This window comes from Ischnura elegans, chromosome 10, assembly GCF_921293095.1.
Source record: "Ischnura elegans chromosome 10, ioIscEleg1.1, whole genome shotgun sequence".
Taxonomy (NCBI): domain Eukaryota; kingdom Metazoa; phylum Arthropoda; class Insecta; order Odonata; family Coenagrionidae; genus Ischnura; species Ischnura elegans.
The window spans coordinates 99,470,090-99,492,959 of NC_060255.1; the positions used below are offsets into that span (position 1 = coordinate 99,470,090).

A 22,870-nucleotide genomic window follows, 5' to 3' on the forward strand; every position below is an offset into this window, starting at 1 on the left:
CGGAGGGAAAGGGTTCTTCCTTTCCCTCCCAGAAATGTTGGAAATCCCCAGCATTCAAGGGTCTTGTTGAGGGTGGCTTCCTGCTCTCGCAGGTAAGGAAAGGAAAAGGCACACACAAGGATTGACTTTGTTTGGCATTGGAACTCGTGGGTTTTTACCGCGATAAACTAAACGGCCTAAGTGGCAAGCGGGATGGGGGACTACCAGGTGGCTTTCTTGGAGATAATTAGCGAGCAGTTACCAGGAAAATTCGAGATCCTGCTGTTTAACGACTATAGCACGTGGTTCCCCGTGAAGGGATTTAAAAAAAGACAACAGTAGATTCCAAAGAAGTTGAGGCTCTCCTCTGGGCAAAAACAATCCACGAATTTTAGGCAAACGACTAATCCCAGCTATTTTACGCGCATTACTTTAAAATATCTACGTACAAGTTTAGTGCTCTTTCCTACGCAACAAAGTTTCGTGAAAGATCATGGAAGTCTTGAAGCTCCTTATTTATTATACCGGTTTACAAAAAAATTACACTTAAGTACTTAAACGAAAAATTATCTTAATAGCTTTAAGGAGTTAAAAAAATTAACGCGCACGCTATGTATCGATTTTCTGCATAACTATCATCCATACACTTCGCATTCAAATTTAGTCGACTTCTTCCCTGCTTCCGCGTCTTTGTCGGAGCTTATTTTTTTGTTCTAACACAATATCCATGTCACTTTTTATCTCGAGATGTCTTTCGTCATAATTTACCGTTTGAGTGAACATAACACGGATGAAAACCCCATGAAACAAATGAATTCCAAAAATGTCACGATAATATTTCTGTCATTCTAAATCGACCAAATCGCTCGCTTATTACGTTGCTAATATCACCAATGCCCTAATCTTTTCAATGACAGACGTCTTTGACCATTTGGTATTAGAATCTCACGGTAATTACTTCCTATGGTTCATTTATCGTTAATTTATCAACCGGTCACAATTAAAAACTTACTACAAATAAAACTGCTTTTATCAAAACGAATCCTGTTTCTATTATCGATACATTTAGATTATTAAATATCAATTTTAGCCCGATGTACTACATAATTACTTCCTCTGTTAAATTAGAACCAGTAACACGTATCAGTAACTGAAGAGGGTACGTGGTGGAAGGGCTCCAGCTATAAAATTAATACAGCAATAATAGCAATATATGCAATAAGGACACTTTGTTACTTCCACAATATATGCAAAAATTCCGACCGGTTTCCGCTGTTACACCATTATCAAGTATAGAAAATCAAGTAAAATAAATATTATGCGCTTGGTAATTGCGTAACAGCCGTAACCGGTCGGAATTTTTAAATATATATTGTGGAAGTGTCAAAGTTATTTTCATTGCAAGTATTAGTAACGCTAAATTAAGTGAATACTATGAAAAAGAGGAGTATGCGTGAGAAAATGGGGAGAGTAGATTGAAAGACGTTTAAAGGGAGTAAAATGAATGTTATCATTTCACAAGCGGCAATACGCTTTAAGAATTGGCTAGGAAATCCATGCATTTTTGTAAGTTTCTTTGGTTTCTTTAGGCCTAAACCTAGGGATTAATTATAAAAACATAATTATTCATTGAATTATTACTAATTTGGTGAAATCACGACAGTAACTGGGCGATATTTAATAACTGGCTCAACCCCAAATGAAGGTGGAGCGCTGATTTAAATTACAATGCATGGAAAAAAATTAAGCACACACGAAGGGTCGTCAGATAATTTGAAATTGCGAGGGAAAATAATTACAAAAGCGTTATTTAAAGAATTAAAATCTTGATTATCACTTTCACTGATTTGTATCGTATGACTCCCAATGTCACGCAATCATACCGCTTTGGTTAATTGAAATCAAAATTGATTAAGTATCGATAAAAATTTCTATAAACGGGTAATGTGTGAATACATATCCCAGAAAACTTACAGTCAAAACTACCATGCCATAATCGCACATCAACACGGACTTTAAAAAGCATCTGCTTGCTTTACTTGTCCTTTTGTATAATACTTTGAAGGAAAGGTAATCATTGTTAATATGATAGGAGGAATTCCACGACAAATATGGTCTTCCATTATTTCACAATGATAAAAGTATGTGTATGTATCTTCGTGTGGGCCGTGATACTTCACGGATCAGAGTGTCGTACAATCGGAAAAGCAGACCTGACGACTGGAAGCCTTCGCATCTGGTGCTGGCGGAAAATATTTAAGATCAAATAAGCGGATTAGTTGAGCTACGTGGAGGTATTTAGAAGTATTGGATAAGAAAGATAATTGTGGAGTAGAATACGCCACAGAAAAAGGGCCCATAGGTGGACAGGTCATGTCATGAGATACAGCAACTGCGTGAGGTACGAACATTGGGATTGTAGTACTTGCTACACATGTATTAACAAATTATGTATCCGAATCTGATGGGTAGGTATTTGTAGAATGCGACCGACGGCGTATGTCATGTACGGCATTAAGGATGGGTGTGGAAGGAAGGATAGAGTGAATCCCAGCGTCGTCATTCGTCTACTCATAATAACTCGAGGCGCGCAAAAGACAATCGCCCTTAGTTCCATCCGGCGGGCGTTAAGTAAAACTTGAAGTGCCCACCGCTGGGCACTTGAGTTGGGTTCAGACAACCGCAAAAGAATTTACGCCACCGCAGAAATCTAAACTAAGACCCTTCGGGTGTGACGACAAAACTGTACCCACCACACTGACCACCAAACAGTTGATTGAATACAACTCCAACATTAATTCATTAATTAATTTACCGTTAACTTGGATTAATAAATCCAAATAAATTAATCGTTTACCACTTAAATATGGAAATTCATCTGCTGTCGAAATTTTATCTCAAAGCCGGTGACGTAATCTTCCTCATCGATTTAATGGTACATGCTTATCACATTGGTAAGACTTCACGTCTGCAGGCCAGGCATTTACTTTCCATTTCATGATCGTAAACAGTTTTTAATGGATCACGAATTTTTAACAGTCCTTCCATGAGTAGTATTTCAAGGAAATATTTCGGTTGTCAAAATAAGGAATCTAGCTCCCTCATCCACCATACTTCATTCATCAATAGGCTCTTTCACTAGAGTCCAATAGAGAGTAACATGCAGGACATTAACCCTTGTGTGAAACTTTCAAGACATTTTTCCCAAGTATTCTGCAATTAGCAGATGAATGATTACTCTGTAATCCTAGATTAATACTTATGGCTGATTTTTTACGAACGAGTATAGCTAGCAGATTTTAGGTCGGAAGAAGGCGCTGAATGTTTCTGAATGATTAACTCAAGTGAACACTCGCGTAATTATGAATCCAATTGCGTTAACATTGAAGATAGTCCATATTGCACGAAAATTATACTCACACCAACATGCCAATTTCTCTACCAAGAGGCCTTATCCATCACCTTCTAACCACCGTAACCAGTGTGCGGTGGAAACAAGGCAATGTACTCCCCATCTTGAACGAAGAGGCAGGAGTGGAGCACTCTCTTGCGGCCACTAGAGCAAACAACGTGTGGGGGTGACGCCTCGGAGCGTCGCATTCGACAGCAAGAGTTAAATGGGACATGGGGCAGTGGGGAAAGGGTAGCCGAGCGCACGCAGCCAGCAGCAGCCACTCGGCTACCTCCCCCTCGACTCTGTGGGAATTATCGCCGCTGCTGGGCGTCAATCGATGTAGATTATCCCCCACGAGTGTACATCCCCCTCTTCCTGCGTAAACCGCGTACCCCTGCTGGGGCGACCGCTGGGCGCAATCACACGCTCCCAGCACCCGGCGCCGACTGCATCATTTCCCAAGCTCCTTAGCACATCATCGGGAGCGAGGGCGCAGCACACCGCATCACTTCCGGACGGCTGAGAGAACGACAGAAGGGAGGGGGAGAAAAGCACAGAACTTTCCCCTTCCCGACTCGTTTTTCTTTCCTCCGACGCCTGTGGAGTGCAGTCGCGAAGTTCATGGGTATCCGAGACGAATTCGAGCAAAGCACCTCGCAAATTTTACGCTTTATTTATTTTAATTTGATTAAGTTTTGCCCAAACTCTTTTCGCTCGCATCGGCGAATGGGTATAATAATCGCTCTCTTACGACCAAAAATCATTATCTACACTCGTTCGTAAAAATCAGTCAATTGGATATAAATATTTGAAGTTTATAATTGCCGGCCTCGGTGGCGGCGGGGTAACGTTCTCGCCTACCAAACAAAGAGGTCGCGGGATCGTGTCCCGCCTGGGTAGGTTTCCCCGGTCCAGGGCATGATCGTTTGTGTACGTTTACTTGTTACATTTGTTGAACACCCCGGTGTAAAATGGCCAAAGAGCTGTATCCGGTGGTTTGAGAATAAAATAAATATAAATAAATAAATAACGCCAATTCCAGAATGCTTGGAAAAAGGAAAACGTTTGGAAAATTTCACACCAACTCAATAACCTACATTTTAAATTTTACTAGACGCTACCGAAAGAGTACAGGACTGCATGAGGAAAAGTACATACCTTCACCTCAGTCAAAGTGCCTTAACCCTTTCGCGACGGTGGAGTTTTCGTCTTAGCATGACTGATGTACTGAGCCGCAAGAGACTCTTCTTTCCCCTGGTACGGAGCATTTTTGCGAGGCATTCGTTAAACTGATAACATATCTCTTGATTTTGCAATCCATAATCCGGCGTTTATTGAGTTTAGTGATCGAGGAGATATCGCTGAAAATGAAATACTTAGGCAGTAATCAGCGCATCGTTTTCATTATGCATTAATCACCCTTTACAACTCATCAAGTACACGTATAATACATATGGTGCTAATAGGCTGGAATAGCCCAAGATTTTGTGCCTGCTTGGTCGCCGATGGAGCGCAGAATTGGGGGAAACAATCGAAAATCAGAGGCTATGCAATGTGAGTGACTGCTTTGTTTCCGTGGATCGTCAAAACAAGAAGAAATGACTCCTACTCCAACGAATCCCAAAAATTATTATCTAATTGGCTAAATTCGACAATACCGTTTGTTTACGTGTTGTTTTTTCCATTAAAAATTTTATATTCATTTGATTTAAGCACCAGCGAAGACGGAGAAGTAGTACGATGCAAATGAAATTAAATTTCTTGATTTTCGAGAACAAAATTATTCATTGCCCAGGAAAAATATTGAAAGTGAAGGTTCAAATTTTGCATCAGCTTGTGGTTGCGATGCAGCCATCTTGCGCGTTTATTTATATATTTACTCTGAGGACACAAACACTAAACCATGGTGTTCGCTAAGCAATGGCGCGCTTCTGATCTGGGAACGCCATAAGTTTAAATACTTATAGTACTCGTTAGCTTTTTATTAAAACAATACCAGGCCTTAAAAACTTGATTTATTTCCAGAATTTCTCCGCAACTATCAACGAAACAATGCTTGCTACAACAAAAAATGTAGAACGTACTTTAGCCAGGATTAGTCAGTAGTCAAGAGAAGCTTGACGACAAACACATACGAAGAGATTAGGAGGTTGGGAATCAGCCTTTTACAATCATCGCCTTCCTCAGGCTAAAAATTAATATCTATACTCATTCGTAAAAATCCCTCAATCGGCTATAAATATATGGAGATTTTACAGCCAATAATAGAGTGCTTAGAAAAAGGAAAATGTTTAGGAAGTTTCGCACAAACTCAATTACGTATATTTTAAATTTTATTTGACATAACCGAAAGATTATTCGACTGTTTATTGGTCAACTGGCATTAATGGCGTGGTCAATCACCATCTACGGGTTTATTACGTTGTGCCGGTGCAGGATAGATACTTAGAATAGATACTTTCACCCGGCTGGAAACCCGGGAAACTTCATCGCCAGCGTACTCAGAGAGATCCTACCCCTAAAAATACCCATTTGTTTGCACCTCACGTTAACAGGTATTTTCATGCGCACTAATTTCTTTAGCACTAACGTGAATATAAAGAGGGACTATGGGACTACATGAAAAGGGATATGTTTTAGATTACGACGATAATCACCTTGCACTTGGAGTATTGTAAGGCAAAGAAAATTGCCATATCCATCCCGTGCGTGCCAGAATCATCTTGACTGCGCGTCTGATGCCCGAATTTGATGAAGTGGCCGTGATTTTCGTTTATGATTCCATAGCTCATGCTTGCGATGCATTAAAAGCAGCTGTAGCATTAACTGTCAAACCTTAATGTACACGCGGCAGGAATAAAGTGAAAATAAAAGCTTAATACTTCGATAACCGATTAATGCAGGGTAAATATTTTCGTAGGTGAGTGAAGTATTCTTTCCAAATTATTTTATAGTAAGCCGAGACATACATTAAGTACACACACAGAAGCAAATTTTAGTATCGAAATAACAGCATATTAAGGCTTGGCGTTAACATAGGAGTTAATCATTCTCTACATTAAATTGCGCATAAAATATCGCAGATTAAATAGATTTACTACATCGTCAAATGACTCAGTAAAAGTTAGTGTCTCAGTAGAAAGTTTTTGCGGCACTAACAAGATTGTTATCATTCTTTAAAACGCCACACATCCATCAATTTAAATGATTATCCCTCAAGCCAATCACATCCATGGCCGATTCCAACAATCATGGCTGAAAAAATTTCGTGGACTCCAAAAGCCACAATCCAAATCCTCTTCGTCAAGTGCTTCAACACTTTCAGCTTAGAACACCCTTCACTCCGAGGCGCACCCGGGCCAGGTTTATCTCGGCCAATTTTTCCATCTTCGTCCCACGGCAGCCATCGCAAGGAACACCTTTTCCGAACGGAATGAGCCCAAACCAACCCTTCGGGCTTGTTTTCCGTGTTTTCATTTTCCTTTCAAAAACTTCCGACAAATAGGCGAGAGGGTGAAGACATAAGCTCTAGCTTCCGAGCACCTTTTATCGGTAAAAGTGCGACCAGTGGAACACAATGGGAAGTGCAGGACCCTTCCCGCCACCCGACCCCAGCCTCCGTGACTGACATGTTTTTCCCGACGCGGAATTGCACACTCGGTTTGCCGGCCAACGCTTCCGAGAACCACGGGCGGCGGCCAAAGAGAAGGCCGATGAGGCGGAGACTTCAATGAGTGCATCCACGGCCGCTGGAGACTTCAACGCCTGCACCACTCCTCCGCGTTGGGGAGAAGACCAAGAGAAAAGAGTTCGGCGGCGCGTGAGGAGGAGTGGAAGGCGGTTTGTGGTGTCGGGAAAGAGAGGCGTGATGGACAGCACTGGGGGACAGTTTCCATGGAAAAAGGGAACGATGATGATTAGGGTCGGACCCGCAGCCTCACTGAGATGGGATAGAGGAAGGAGGAGGAGCCCTCCCTTTTGAATTGTGCCTGTCCAGCGATCGGCCACTGTGAGGGTCGTCCGGAACCCTCGAATGACGTGTGTTTGGCCCGAGATATAAATAGGTGTCAACACAGTCAGGCCCGGAGGCTCGGGGCTCACAGAATAGCAGGGTACACAAGGACCAACTCGATACGTGAAATTGAAATAAAGTTGGAAAAGACCAATATTGACGCTAAAAGGGAAGAATAGGGCTAGGTTCTGATGTCTGCCGTAAAATATTACATGTAAAGATTAATTTACAAATGTAACCATTCGAAACTACAAAATATGATGTCATCATTCGAGGCTAATGCCAAAACAGCGACTGCTTCTTCACATGAAATAGTGAAATGCTTTTGATTGTAAATCACGGCCATGTATATGTATTATGGCGGTTAATTATTCAGATAAATTTGAAATTGAAGCCATGACTGCTAATTACAAAAAATATTCCAAATCAAAGTTTCTTTTCCAATATCGCGGCTACGAGGCCAAAATCTCCAACCGATAAATGGAGGTTCTTTTATGTCACCCCTAACTACTTTGCTGCAATAAGGTAGTCTAGGGCATTTTTTCTCGCATGTCACAATAACGTTTTTAACAAAATGAATCCGTTGATAAATACACCTCTGACGATTGACCACAAATCTGGACATATCTCATGGAGTCTTTTGGGTTTAAGTCCAAAACTCACGATGCTTAAACAGTCGCAAATCTAAAAAAATCATAGGATATTACATTGCTCGTTGGGAGATAATAGAGATTTACTTGTCACTAGAACGGCAATAAATGTAATATTCGTTATTATTAAAACACAACTTTGTTTTTACCACTTAATTATTATAATAAAATATTTTTATACAATTAATTAGCATTTTACTATGATAATTCAGTGGAAAATACAAATGTGCATTCTTGATTTAACATGGAAAGGTTACACAATGTAAGATGTTCTTCAAATGAACACACCTTATTTTTGGATTAAGTAAGGTTAAACGACAACTGAATGGCGCACGGAAAGAATAATGAATGTTAAATGATACACATTGACGCCTAATATTCAACGCTGGACGACCCCAGAAGATTTCATCGCCCGACTACATACAAATCCGCTGCGGGTAATCTCGGACAGTGATTTACGAGCATAACTCAAGGAGGAGGGGCTGCTAAGTGAATTATCTGGGAGGTAACAGCGGCATAAAAGAGGGCGGAATCAGAAAGGCGATGGTGGTGGGAGCGTGTGCCTTGCAGTGGCGGCCGAATACAAGTGGGCGGGGCCCCCAGAAGGCCACTTTACGGGCCCCTTTTCTCTACCTGCCCGCAATCCGTCTGCGCGACACCTCCTGCCACTTATCTCTCGCTGAAGATCGGTGGAGAGGCTAGAGTAGGGGCCCAAAAGGAAGGCAGGCCCCCAGGAGAAGGCCTCCACCACGAGGAAGAGGGGGCGCGGTCCAACACGCCTCCAGAATAAGCCCCGCCACCATTCGCCGAAGCATATAACCGCCAAAGATATGTGTGCTTCGCCTCAGAATGGGACGGTCTGTCGTCCCATTCTTGCCTCTTTATAGAGGCTGACGTTCCAAGCAGTGGGCGTTCCTCGCGAGGCATATCGCACAAAGAGGGCGGCGGTGGACGTCTGAAGGGTTGACAGCACACGCTGAACAGTGCGACGAAGGGGTAAACGAGGTGTTGAATGTGGATGGCAACAAGGAAGAATATAGAATAGATATGAGATTTAGATGTATTTTGCGAAAAAGCTGAGGGGGATAGCGAGGGACAATAGGGAAGGATGTCAGGTCTACGAGAATGAATGAAAAATAATGTAAGCATTCTTAGCATTTAGGTTCTAAATCGCACCGATTTAATGCCTATTTATCCAGAAAAGGCTGCGGAAAAGAGGAAGAGAAAATAACTTTGGTAAGTTACACACTGATACTTCATTTCCGACCATTGTTTCGACACAGTACTGTCCCTATGTACGACGCAGTACATTCTCATGATTACACAAATGTGAATTTTCTTTTCTCAATCCGTGATCCACAATTTAAGTCGCAAACTTTTAACTGCATTAAATAGTCAAAGCGACTATTTTTTATAAAATGCAATCCGTGTACGCAGTTCTCCATGATAGCATTGTCGTCTCTACAATGAAACGTTAGGGAAATGGTGGTCAATCGGTAAAGAGACTGCTATTCTAAGAAACTCGGGTTCAAATCTCGAGTACATTCTTCCGACATCCACAAACGTCGGCCACGATGGCGGTGGGGTAAAATCATCGAATTGCGAACCGAAGACCGCGGGTTCGAGACCACCGAGGAAGGTCGCCCCTATACAATGATATTCCAGCACGTTTAATTGATAACCCTTTACAATGTAAAAGCCAATAAAGTGCTACTTTTGGTGGCATGGTAGCAAATAAATAAAACCCTCGAAGTACGGCATGGCTGATGGAAGAGTACGCGATCCTTAAAAGGAAAGATACTTTACGTTATTTTTACAAGTAGGTATATCTAGTTGTATTTTTTATTCCGTATATGCTATACTAACTTTTTCAATTTCATAAAGTAAAATTGAAGTGTAGAGTTTTGTAATTGGGCCTCGGCGTTTGTAGCCGCTTTGAGAGGTCTAGTTTAACCTTAATCTGAATATATACTCTGTGATTATTAAATTTCTGCCTCATCATAGGAAGTGAATATCGCATTGTCACGAGGAAAAATTCCTCTGGAACCAGGGACTTTCTGCAATCCGGACTACTACCCTATCTAGGTTTCTCATTTCCCATGGCAATTGTACGGTCCTCGTGGTCCATCCCTGGTGGCAACGCGGTTAGTCAAAGGTCTGCATTTCGATTCCCGGTCCGGGGAAATATTTTCTGACTCCGCTATACTCAATGTTTTCTCCCGCACATTCCAAACTGTTTTACTTGCATTCCGCCAACTTTCAACCCCCTTGGTGAGTAACTTCGCTCGAAAACAGACTTCAACACACCAAAATATCTCCTTTCAGGCCTCCTGCCACTTCGGACGAGTAGCAATTTTCAAGAGCGGTGGTCCCATTGCAGCAGAACGTCTGCTGTGGAGAGGAAATGGATTCTCCGCGGTGGTTGAGAAGCAGCTCTCTCTCTCGCGGTCCCCAGCGACAATGGACCGTGTCCCAGAGTGCAACGGGGCGTGAGGAGACCCCTGGTGACAATAGGCGCGGGACACTCGCGGTTTGGGTCTTTGGAGACGAGACGACGCCGCTCGAACGGAGGCAAAGCCTTTGACGGAATTGAGGGAAGGTCCACGGAAAAAAGTACGTAGCAATAAATCATCCGGAGAAAGTACTAAGGGCGATTTTCCAGTGTCCATAAGTCAATGGCGGCGCTAATTATTATATTACGAGGGTGAGATTTGGTCGATTTTAAATTAAAGGGTTGAGAAACCAAGGAGTGATTTTTTTTCACAACAGAGTTGGGCAAAATTAATTGTTAGAAGTAATACACAAAAACCTGGTTGCCAAGGGAAACGAGTGAGTCTCCGTTCTGTGCTGACATCGAGTGGAAAATCAAATGCACTATTAAGTATCTAATTGATCTCGTTCGTTTTCTATAGCTAATTTCTGTACCTTAACTCTGTTTAGAAAAAAGAAATCACTTGTACCCTTTGGCTTCCAACCCACTCAATTTTTCAAAAGAGGCGTTCATGAACACGAAGGATCTTACGAGAGGATCGTTATTAAAGAGGGCAAAGAAAACGTTAGTGAAGGGCTTTACGGTATGGAAGCATGTACACTTATGAAGTTGGACGAGAGAAGACTGGAAGAGTTCGAGGTGTGGAGAAGAATGGAGAAGGTGAAGTGGATGGAGAGGAGGAGTAATGAAGAATAGCTGGGCATGGTGGGTGAGGAGAGGCAGGTTCTAGATGAAATACGGAGGAAACAGAAGGTATGGATGGAGCGAGTACCTACTTAGCGGAGAGGGGATGTTGAAAATGGTGTTAGAGGGTAGAATGTAGTTGGGTAAACAAGGGAGAGGAAGGAAGAGAATACGGTTTTTAGATATAATGAAAGTTGAGTATATCTTAAATTGTGATTTGAAGGCGGAAGTCCGTGAAGGGAAAAGAGGCTTCCAGAATACTTTGTAAATTGTCTATACAAACATACCTCAATCGGTAGATTACTTTAGTTATAATGATATGGAATGCCGTACTTGCTTAATTTTATCTGCGATACTGGTCTGCCGCTTATTCGTTACGTGCAAAATATAATATTTGCATGACCTTCCAATAACTTGGTTCAAATATTACTCTGCCCCCTACGGCAATATTCGTTTACTCGTGAGCAGGGGCGTGTATCCTAGCTTGGAGGCTAAACCTGTTGGCACCTTTGCGGAAGCCAAGAATCGCTCTACTCGTGGTCGCAGACGGAGGACCGCAGGGGGCGGTGGGAAGGGCCCTCTCTTGCGGTCCCATTGGGGCCCCGAGCCAAACCACACCGCCGTGAGCACTCACTGGTGTGTGAGAGCCACGTTGCATTCGACCACGGTTGCACGCCCCTGAAGTGCTCTCAAGTCGGCGGGAGGGAAGAGGAGTGAGTCTTTTGGAAGTGTTCGGGAAATGTGCGACGAAATTAGTCCGAAGGGCAGGAGGACACTTCGGCCCGAAAACAGCATTCCGACCGCGTTCCAGGAAAACCCTTCGCATTACTCGTCAAAAGAGAAAATGGTCGCCACGAAATGCTCCAGCACTTCTTGGGAGGAGTTAGATCAGAGAAATGAAGTGCAGCGAAGGGAGAGAAAGGTAAAAAGGATCTGACAGAGACAACACGGAGAGATTTTAAGATGCCATTCCTTCCTCGTAAGACCTGTTAGGGAGAGTAATTTGAGCGTTAAATGCGTCTATGTAGGATAGTTAAGAATGATTTTGGGACGGCGTTCACGTTTATCTCATTTCAACTCCATGGATCGTTTTTTTTTACTTTTCACGTGGGTTAACTATAATTATTTATTAGGTACTATACTTGATGGCTACACATTTAATATTATTAATCGTCTGCGATTATTGTAGCTTCCTATATAAGTGTAGCAAGAACTGAACAAATTCTGGAGTTTTGTGCGTGTAGTAAGGAGCGGATCAATCCATGCTTGTTTGGCCAACATTTTCCAACGGAAGAGAAACATTGATCCATACTTCATGGCTTGATTAAAAAAGGGAGGAAAAGTACTCATACGAAAGGGAAAAGAGGCTTCCAGAATACTCAGTAAATAGTCATTACATGCACACCTTAATCGGTAGATTACTTTAGTAATAATAATATGGAGTGTGGTACCTGGCTTATTTTATCTGTGGCGTGCCGCTTATTCGTTCCGTGCATCGTGCGATATTTGCTTGGCCTTCCAATAACTTGGCTCAAATATTACTCTGCTATCTAAAGCATTATTTATGTACTCCTTGCTTGGAGGCTAAACCTGTTGACAATTTCCACACCGTAAATTTCTCACTAATTCGAAAGTGGTTGAACTTTACTCTAAATTCATCTCTTAATTTGCGCAGGCCTCGCGCTAATTCATTCTATGAACGCCAGCAGTGACCTTAGAACACATAAATCTCGCGCCAAATACTTCCTACGGTATATTGTATCACTATTTTCTTTCTTAGAAACTAGTCCGAAATCTATAACTCTCACAAACCGCGATCGAGCGAGTGTGCTGGCTGCCTTTAACTGGTCTGCTCCGTGAAATGGCGAGGGGGACGAGGGGTGAGGAAGTGGGGGTTGGTGGGGAAGCCATAGAAACATCATTTAAGTCTTCCCACTCTCTATAACTCGTGGCTCTCCACTTTCAAGCACCCACACTCAGCCAACACACTAACAGTCGATTTCCACGGACTGACACGCGCTCCTGCGTACGCAAGCATTTGAAAAGACAAGGCGTATTGAGTAAGGAAAATTTTCGTCACTATTACTATGCCCGATAAATACAATCCTTAACACAATGATAAATAAGATTGATAAACACAACCAATAGAAGCCTCAAGATCGCACATTAATTAAACAGAAGCCTGCTTCATCGAAATAAAATAATACATCTCAAAATTGCTTTCAGAATTCGGCATTAGCCAATGCTACATCTATTTTTGGATGTGTTTATGTTCTAACTATTTCAAATTTTTAAATACCCATGACAAAAATAAATAGCTCTGGCAGCTTAGAACAAAAAATATATTATCGATCTACCATGGTATCCCAGATCACTCACCTAAAACAATTGCACCCAAGGTGATGAAACCAGGGATGGTTGAGTAAAAAGATATTTTGTGTTGAAAGGTTATAATTAGATTTTTTAAATATTGACATTGATACAATTAGTTTCAACAAATATAAATTTGATAAACTTATGAGCATGCCCTGAAAATGTTAGTTGAATTCACTATTTTCCATTCACTATCAATATTCTTAGAGGCACCATGAACAATTCACCAAGTCTACATTTTAGCAATTGAAATTGCTTAAAATTGATTTAACTGACTTAATTTGCGAACTTAATAAAATGCACAGAAAAACTGCACGATTTGTAAAAATTAAAACGGTCGGACAGAGAGCGTTACCCAGATGTTAAACGAATTAGTCTGTGAGTCGCTATGGACTCGCAGGCTACGCGCTAGGCTTAGATTGCTTGAACAATTGAGAATGGATATCTTTAAGAGAAGATAATATGAGAGCCCCACTATATTTCCAGGTCACGAGGGAAACGAGGGAGGGGAGGGAAAAGAATAGGATTTTTAGATAGATTGAAAGGGAGTAGGCCTTACAGTGAATTGAAGAAGGTAGCGCTGTAAGGAAAGGGAGGCTCCCAGATCCTTTCTTTAGTACTCCATGGAAACCTACCTTAATCGGTAGAATACTGTAATAATAATGACGATAATAATAATAAAGAGAGCCCGGCAATATTTTAACACCCCCTTGTCAAACGCCTAAGGAGACGAGCGGATTGTGGGATAGTGTGCACATGTAGATAAATGCAGAAGGCGAGGAGCACGGAGTTAGTGTCTACAAGAGGTGAAGACCGATGGCATTTTCGTTCAGTTGGTAAGCCCCTAGCAGTGCCCCAATACGTAAGGGGCCCTCCGAGCTGACACGCGTGACAAGAGTGGGAGTGGATGGCTTCGTGGGCACGCACGCGACGTGGATCGCATTGCAGCGAACCACGGAATGCGGCGTGCTCGTTGACTGAAGACTGAGAGCGCGCGAGCCACAACTCACCCTCAGTCAGCGGATATTATCGGGAGTGAGCGAGCAGGAAATTCGCGAAAGTAAGCGAGAGCTGTTTAGATGCGATGAGAATGCCAAACTTATTTGAACATTAAAATATCTGATACACGAACGTGGAAGCAATGGTATAGTAAGGCACACAAGGCCCATTAGCTCAGTTGGTTACAGCGTGGTGCTAATAACGCGAAGGTCGTGGGTTCGATCCCCCCATGGGCCAGAATTTTTTAGAACGCGTGCAAAGAAGAGCTGCCAGGTATGTGAAAGGTCGTTACGATAGTCTTGTTAGTGTAACTGACCTCTTAGATAAACTCGGATGGGAATCTCTGTCGGACCGTAGATTGAAAAATAGACTAAACCTTTTATATAAATTCAAGAGCAGTGTCTTTTCTGACGAAGTTAACCATATCTTGCGAACGCCAACGTACTACGGAAGATCAGATCATATAAATAAAATAAGAGAGATAGATTGCAGAACAGACAGATTCCGAATGTCATTTTTTCCACGATCAATAAGAGATTATAACGGCAGCAATAGAACGCGTAAATAGATTGCATGACTTGTAGTGTAGCCTACTAACCTATGTAAAACTTACTGCATGTTTCTGAATTTCTATTCTATATTCTATTTCTAACAGCATATAGTAGTATAGTTTGTTATTATACGGGACGTTTCTTGGACGGTGTGGTGTGCATGTGGGAGTCCAAATGCATGCTGCATGCTGGTGATTGATCACCCCCTGCCAAACACCCTAGAGGTGGCTCGCAGGGTAATTTGTAGATGTAGATGTAGATGTAGATGTATAGCAGACATATTATTAGCAATATATTTCTCGTAAAGTAAAAGCACTTGTCATTAGAGTATTGAAGAGAATATTGAAGTAGAATATTGAAGAGTACTTTTAAATACTATCTTTGCACATTATTTTAACATTGTATGTCATTAGTCTGAATTCTGTATGTATATTTTTATTTATTTTTATAGATTTTATTATAATTCAGTGTATGGAATATTTCTATGTATTAGGTAATAAATGTATTAGTTTTCATTAATTTTTATGTTTCAATCTTTCACAATATTTTTAAAGGAACACACGTTAAATAAAAGCGTACTTTGACTCATTAGTTATGGCATATTCTATTGTTTTGGCCGCACCAGCCAGCTATCAGCTTGTTAGTTTAAGAGGTGGCAAGCCCAACACTGGTCCTTACCACAGGGGTGCCTATATTCCACCTCGTAAAAACTCATGCTTGAGTAAGCTGTTATAATTTCATGTACCATAATGTGGAATAAATATATATTATTATTATTATTATTATTATTATTATTAAATTAGTACTAACATTAAATTTTCGTTTATTACTGACATGAACGCAAGCAAAACCATTAGTATTCTCTAATGTCGAGCTCCATCAACGAGGATGATATTTACAAAGGAGTTACCATATTCCTAGCGCCAAAAACTGAAGGTTTTTCATGAACAGGTGGATAAATTAAGGACGAGTTCCTGATGATATTGAGGTAACGTGGAAAAAAATCCTATTCATTCCGTTTATGTTTCACCGTAAACCGTAAAGATTGAGTCGTTGCCGAGATACAACACTTCAAACTCGGGTATCTTGACATTTTTAACGACTGTATTCTATTGATACAACGCATCTTGACTATGAATGCTGAAAATTATCTCAAATGTAATTTAATGGGATATACCTTTTACATTTCTCTCTTTAATTTCACTCTTGAGCGGACAGATACTCACTGGATGGGTATCCCGGGTGATGGTGCGCGGCTACCACGTCGGGCGGCATGGCGAACCCGGAGAGCGGATGGTGCGGCCCCTGGTGGTGGTGCGCGTGGTGGTGGTGCCCGAACTGCATGTGGTGGTGGTGGTGGTGATGGGCAGAGGGTGCCGTGGAGGAGGGGGCGGCCGGGGGCGGCGGCTTGAGGTAGGCCATGTCGGAGGCGGAGGAGAAGGCGGAGGAGGGGGCGGCGGGGGCAGCGTAGCCCCCGAAAGGGCCCCCGCCGAACGGGAACGAGGGCGGGGGCGGCGGGGGGCCGGAGGCGGAGTTATTGGAGGAGGAGGAGGACGACGAGGAGGAGGAGCAGGAGGATGGGGAGGAGGTGGTGGCGGCCGCACCGCCCCCACCGCCTCCACCGCCGCCGCCGCCCCCGCTGGGGGAGGAGGAGGCGGAGTTGAAGGCCGGGGGCAGGAAGAAGGAGGAGGGGGCGGGGAGGTAGGCTGAGGAGGCCGTGGTGGTGAAGATGGAGGGCGGGGGAGGAGGCGGGGGCAGGAAGGGCGAGGAGGAGGGGGCGGTAGGGGGCGTGGGGGCAGCGAAGTGGTCCTCGGGGGCGGAAGGAGGCGAGCAGGAGGAGAACGGCGAGTCCACGGACGGGGAAGCGTCGTCTTCGGGTGCAGGGGGGGGCTGCGGGGGCGTGGAGGGGGGTGGCGGCCCCCCTAGGGGGTCCAAGGGGTGGGGGCGGGGCGCGGGGGGCAGCGAGGCCTCCAGTCCGGGGGGTGCGGGGGGCGAGGAGCCGCCGCCCGAGCAGGCAGCGACCGCTCCGCCACCGGCAGGAGGATCAACTGCAAAGAGGAAGAGATAACAATGTCAGATTGTAGGTATCGATAAAGATATAAACATTACATCACACCAATAAAGGAAGTCAAGTTCATAATACAGTATTGATATCCGAAACAACTCTTTATGAAGAGGAATATGTATTTTAAATCGAAACTTGAAGGTTTTACGTGGTGGAAAGGCTCCATATTAATAATGAAAAGTAAGAAAGTAATAAAGTGTTTTTCATTATTAAATATATCTAGTAATTATTCAATCAAATTTAAAAATTTTATCCATCAATAAATTTGTAAAATTGATATACTATAAAATCATGGAGGTGCAATTAGCCTGTGAAAAAACTCCATCGCCGCCGGGATAGAGTTCGAACACGTGAACTGTTTCTCATGCCACTTCTTTGATGTGATTTTCAGGTTTTATCAATGGAGGACTCTTATTAAGCTGCGTTGTGAGCTCTGCTATAATTCCAGCTTAAGAAGTTAACCACATCTTGCGGACGCCAACGTACTACGGAAGATCAGATCATATGAATAAAATAAGAGAGATAGATTGTAGAACAGACAGATTCCGAATGTCATTTTTTCCACGATCAATATGAGATTTGAACGGCAGCGATAGAACTCATAAATAGATTCCATGACTTGTGGTATAGCCAACTAACCTATGTTAAACTTAATGCATGTTTCATAATTTCATTATTATTTATAACAGCATATAGTAGTATAATTTGTTAGTATACGGGACGTATTTTGGACGGTGTGGTGTGCATGTTGGAGTCCAATTGCATGCTGCATGCTGGTGATTGATCACACCCTGCCAAACACCCTAGAGGTGGCTCGCAGGGTATTATGTAGACGTAGATGTAGATGTACTTGGCGCAGAACTCCGTCCGTCGAATGGGACGTTGAATTGTGGTCCCTTTGGCACACTCTTTTAAGCCTGTAGGATACTTCCCAATTTATTTGCCACTCTATTGGATATTGGATTGTGGTCCAACTGACACAATTTCTAATACACAAAACAATAACACAATATTGGACACAATTTCTCGCCCAATTTGGAATTTAGAACAGGTTCTTTTTTCTCGCGGCCTATCTCCAAAACAAGAAGTTAGTTTTGTTGACTCCAAACAAGAGTGTAGTAGTTTATAGTGGCCAAAACAAGTTGCCCTTTGCAAAGCATCAGGTTTGGCTGTAAGTCATTGTTTTTCTCCGAAAATTTGCTTGAAGATTCTAAAATGTGGACGAAAGAAGTTGTTTCATTATTGCTTAAATCGCAAAAATACACGAATGTTTACACAACGTAAAATCATTTGAATACCATGGCGTTCTCTAGCGTGACATTAGAACACTATTTCGGCCAATATTAGTGCAAATATTGATACGTGTCGTACGGTACGTAACGCCCAATGTTTTAAACAGTATTGCATGCCGAGTTTTTGGCCAATAACTTGGAAATTGTCATACGGGCTTTAATAGCTGGCTAATGCCAATGCCGGGTTTCGCTACACCCTCCCTACCCCACCCTTCCCTCAGCTGTCTGTATATACTTCTTTCTCCACATGCCAAACAGAAGCATTTACTTAGAGGAGGCTGATACATGAAACAATATAACGTTTATTTCATAAGAATTTTTAAGATTTTAATAGATTTATATCGCCTGACGAACTAAAAAGTAATGACTTTAGGGCAATATTATATGTAAATTTTATTTGAAAGACCTCTCTTTTAAAAAGGCTGTTATGAATTTAATTTCCTATGGGGAAGAAATATTATGGATTATGTCAGAAAATATATGATATTTTGACAAATAATATATAATGTCTGTTACGCCATAAGAATCTTTAAAAAAATAGAATTAAGATACCCTCCGTACATACATTTCAGATAATAGAAATTTAATACTGTAATTGAAGTCAAATAACTGGCGTCACATGACAATGGCGCAATGGTCAACCCAAATTGTAAGAAAAAAGCCAGTAAATATAAATGCGATATCGGCGTACTATATAGCCTACTTTGTGAGCTCGATAGATGCGGTACGTGATGACGAAAGAGTCATTAAATAAATAGCAAGATACGCACTGGCATCAAATAGTGAATTCCTGAACTAGCCACCATAACCACAAACAAGATTTTTGCGCAACTTAATAATACCTGAATTTGGATTTGACAGCTGCGAATCGCAGCTGGCCGAGATTCCAGAAAACTAAAAATACTTAAAAGTCACCGACATTCCACCCAGATTGAATAGGAATTTTAATACTACGAATTCTCGACATGATCCGCGAGTCGGCAGCTTGTGCATAATTTAGAGAAAGAGCGTGTACATTTACCACCGACGATGTCACGTGAAGAGTCTTCGACGCACGATCACGTGAAATGATCAGGTTAAACCGAATGCTCGGAGTAGGAGTTCATTGGGGTAATGGCACTTTTATTTCCAGCGCGGCGTACGAAAGCGTAGATAAAAACATCCAACGGATGGAATTAAAAAAAAATATATGAAATTGAACCGGTGGAATCGTTGAACGGGATATTAATCCTCAGCATTTTGATTAAAGGCAATTAAAAACCTTAAATGCGGAAAGAGGCTGAGATAAGCTGGCTTAAGAACACCTGGGCGGATGAAAAACGGCCGACGGTCAATTTTTAAACGAGCAATTCTGCCCGTGAAAGCAAAAATATAAACTGTGAAGAGGGAATGGCCGAAATAAAGTCAAAACATCGCGGATTTTGGGAGATGAGCGATCGCATTTCACGTGCACACGAACGTGCATATGGGTTTCCGAAGAGCTTGATCGTTGATTAAGGTCCAACCTTACATTCGGAATGAGAGAAATTATCAGACCGGTAATTGAAAACTCTTCCCATACCTGACCGTTTCGTGATCGGTTCGACAACGGTCGCACTTCGCCCGAACAATGACCTGGCGATATGAACTTGGAAAGCAGGAATTATCGGCAAATTAATTTTTATCCGATTATTTTCTTTTTTTAGCCGAGAGAATGTCGCAAAAGGTTTGATGGACATGCCCAAGAAGTGAGGGAATGTGTCCACAAAATCACCTGATCAACACGCAACGGAGGGTGAGAAACATATTTATTTATTTTTTCCTGGCTCTTCATACACGCAGATATTTGGATGGTGAAAGCACTCTGAGAATCACTGGGTCTAAAAATGTATGGAATGTATTTAAAGCAGATTGAATAGCCAGAAAGCTTTATTTTTAAATATAATTGTGTATTAAATAAATATAATATTTAATATAATAAAAAAACGATAATGTTCAAATGAATTTATTTTGACGGTGAACCCAAAATTGAATACGAAAAATCTGTGCCAATGTACTTCTACAGTAGTAGGCTCAGCCTTTAATGGAGACGAACGGATGAGTCAATGAAGTGAGTGAAGAATCGCGAGATCTACTGTTCACAGAATTCATTATTTTAATCACTTACAGAAATAAACAAGTTGGTCTTACAGGCGTCAAGACATTTGGTAGTATAGATCGTTCATTTATAAAGCACCAATGACTGGCGTTCTAGATCTATATGAAATCCCACAAGGGATGTCTTTACGAAATAGAATCCCCGGGTTAGAAAGATAGTTAGGCAGACATACACAATAAGAGAACGTAATACTTCCCATACACCGATAGGTTTCTGCTTTCTCTCGCAACGCGATACTTGTTAAAACTTTCCTGGTCACCTTGGAATGACACGGGTGAGTAATTTAGATTTTTTTGTTTTATTTCAAATATGAAATAATCTACAACTGTTGTGCTTGGTCTCCAGCAAAATCTCAATAAATAAGCTAATAATCTCAAAGTCTCAGAGACAATAATCTTTGAAAACAGAGTACTAATACAATGTTGTACCTATATTTGAAGCAAGAGTTTGGAGAATCATAAAGGGTAGAGAACTGAGTTATATTTTTACTAATTGTAAGCTGTATAATTGCAACAATAAAAACCAACCGTTTAAGATAGCTGGGACAACACTAACATGATAAAACAGTTTTAAATGGTAGATTCAACAGTAGAGGACCTCTAGGAAGACCAAGACTGCGTTGGAGAGATCAAGTACTGAAGTATGTAAGAGGACTTGGATCAGAAATAGAAATGATAAAAAGAGTGGATGCGAGTAGTTGGCGAGGCGAAAAACCATCTTGGGTACACATGGACACAGGAGTAAGGAAGTAAGTACTTCAAGTATAAAAATTTTGCTGAGAAAATACTGGGGCAACTACGTCAAATATGAGACACAGGAATGAGTTTACAATGGTGCTCTCTTCGCATGATACCTGAAATGTTCAAGATGATTCATTAAAACGCTTAGTATGTCGCGAAAAATGAACGATCGAATGACATTTATGCAATCTTTCAACTCATGTCTCAAGACGACACATCACTTCCTCTAGTGAGCACATCGTCGTCACACAGAAATGTTTCTCAACTTATACCAGAGCCTTCACTCTACAGGACACGTACGAATGATTATCGACAGCATTATCCTGCATATCGATGGGTAAGCTCTAACAACACGTATCTTAAAAATATCAACTAAAGCTAAAAAAAAAACGATTAATTTCTTTTACTTGTACGCTGAAATTAAAAACCAAAAGTTCATGAAACTGAAAAAAAGCATTCATTTGCAAGTAAAGACTTAGTTTTTGCTTATATATTATTTTATAACGATATTACACTTTGTTTCAGATAACTGTCTCAAACCGGCCGAATTTGAGATACGCGCTGTTAGAACTTAGCCATCGATATAAAAATTTGAAAAGTTTACCTCGGTATCGTCTCAGATAGGAAAGCTAAATTAATTTTGAATAACGTTGAAAAATGGCTTTCCTGTGTACTAATGAAATTTCAAGATAATAGTTTAAGTTTTAAGCAAGTAACGTAAGTATTTAGAAAAAAAAGACTAACTCCGATAAGCCGAGCGAGTACTACTCGTTCCCTATAGCCGTTTCCTTCGAAAATTTAAGTTTTTAAAAAAATCCCCAATCGTGTTACACGGAAGGTAAGTAGTGCCCTCCATCGGCTTAAAACCGAAATGGAGGACGTCTCTTTGCGTTCGGAATGCCACCTACGTGGAGGGGGACAGAAGACGAGCGATAAGCGTCGAGGCACACGACTAATAATATATGTGTGTAGTGTAGCCACTACAGCGGAGAGACCACCACTCACGCATCCAGCTCATTAACATGACTATCTCATTAATCCCGTAACTCACGTCCAACCAGGCGGGCACATTCATCACAGGCTGAAATAAGCCAATACTCCATCTCCGACTCTTCGCTCCTGACCTTAGAACAACTCGAGAAAATACTGTCGCTTGGCTACCGATGCAGAGGACCGCATCTGTTTATTAGAAATTGCTGGAGCACACATGAAAATTTAAACAGTATTGAAATATCTTGGAAAAAAATCGTTGGACTTGAAGACTTGAGTGAAAGAGAATTTGAGAAGTAACGCAAGCAGCGAAAACAAAATGAATGGAAATAAACAGAAAACCTAGATTTAGTGCAAAATCTAAAGAGAAAAATGATTCCATTACTGCATAATTGCTTGATTAAATTAGTTTCCAATGGTGCCATTAATATTGCTAAAGTGTAAAAGTGAGAAACACAATTATAAACTACAGCATAAGAAGATAATACAAAATATCTATATATTACACAGATA

The 22,870-nt window shown here is 41.6% G+C and overlaps 1 protein-coding gene and 1 non-coding gene across 2 annotated transcripts in view; one reads left to right on the plus strand and one right to left on the minus strand.

Annotated features, from left to right (window-relative positions):
• LOC124166493 (homeobox protein OTX1 A-like) overlaps positions 1-16,948 on the minus strand; it is a 65,652-nt gene extending 48,704 nt beyond the window's left edge. Inside the window, exon 1 of the mRNA XM_046544021.1 lies at positions 16,360-16,948. Coding sequence (XP_046399977.1) covers positions 16,360-16,555 — 196 coding nt within the window. The 5' untranslated portion in view covers positions 16,556-16,948. The remainder of the gene's footprint in view (positions 1-16,359) is intronic.
• Positions 14,746-14,819, plus strand: Trnai-aau. The gene has a single exon. It is a non-coding gene; the product is annotated as a tRNA-Ile (tRNA).
• Positions 16,949-22,870: the final 5,922 nt, after the last annotated feature.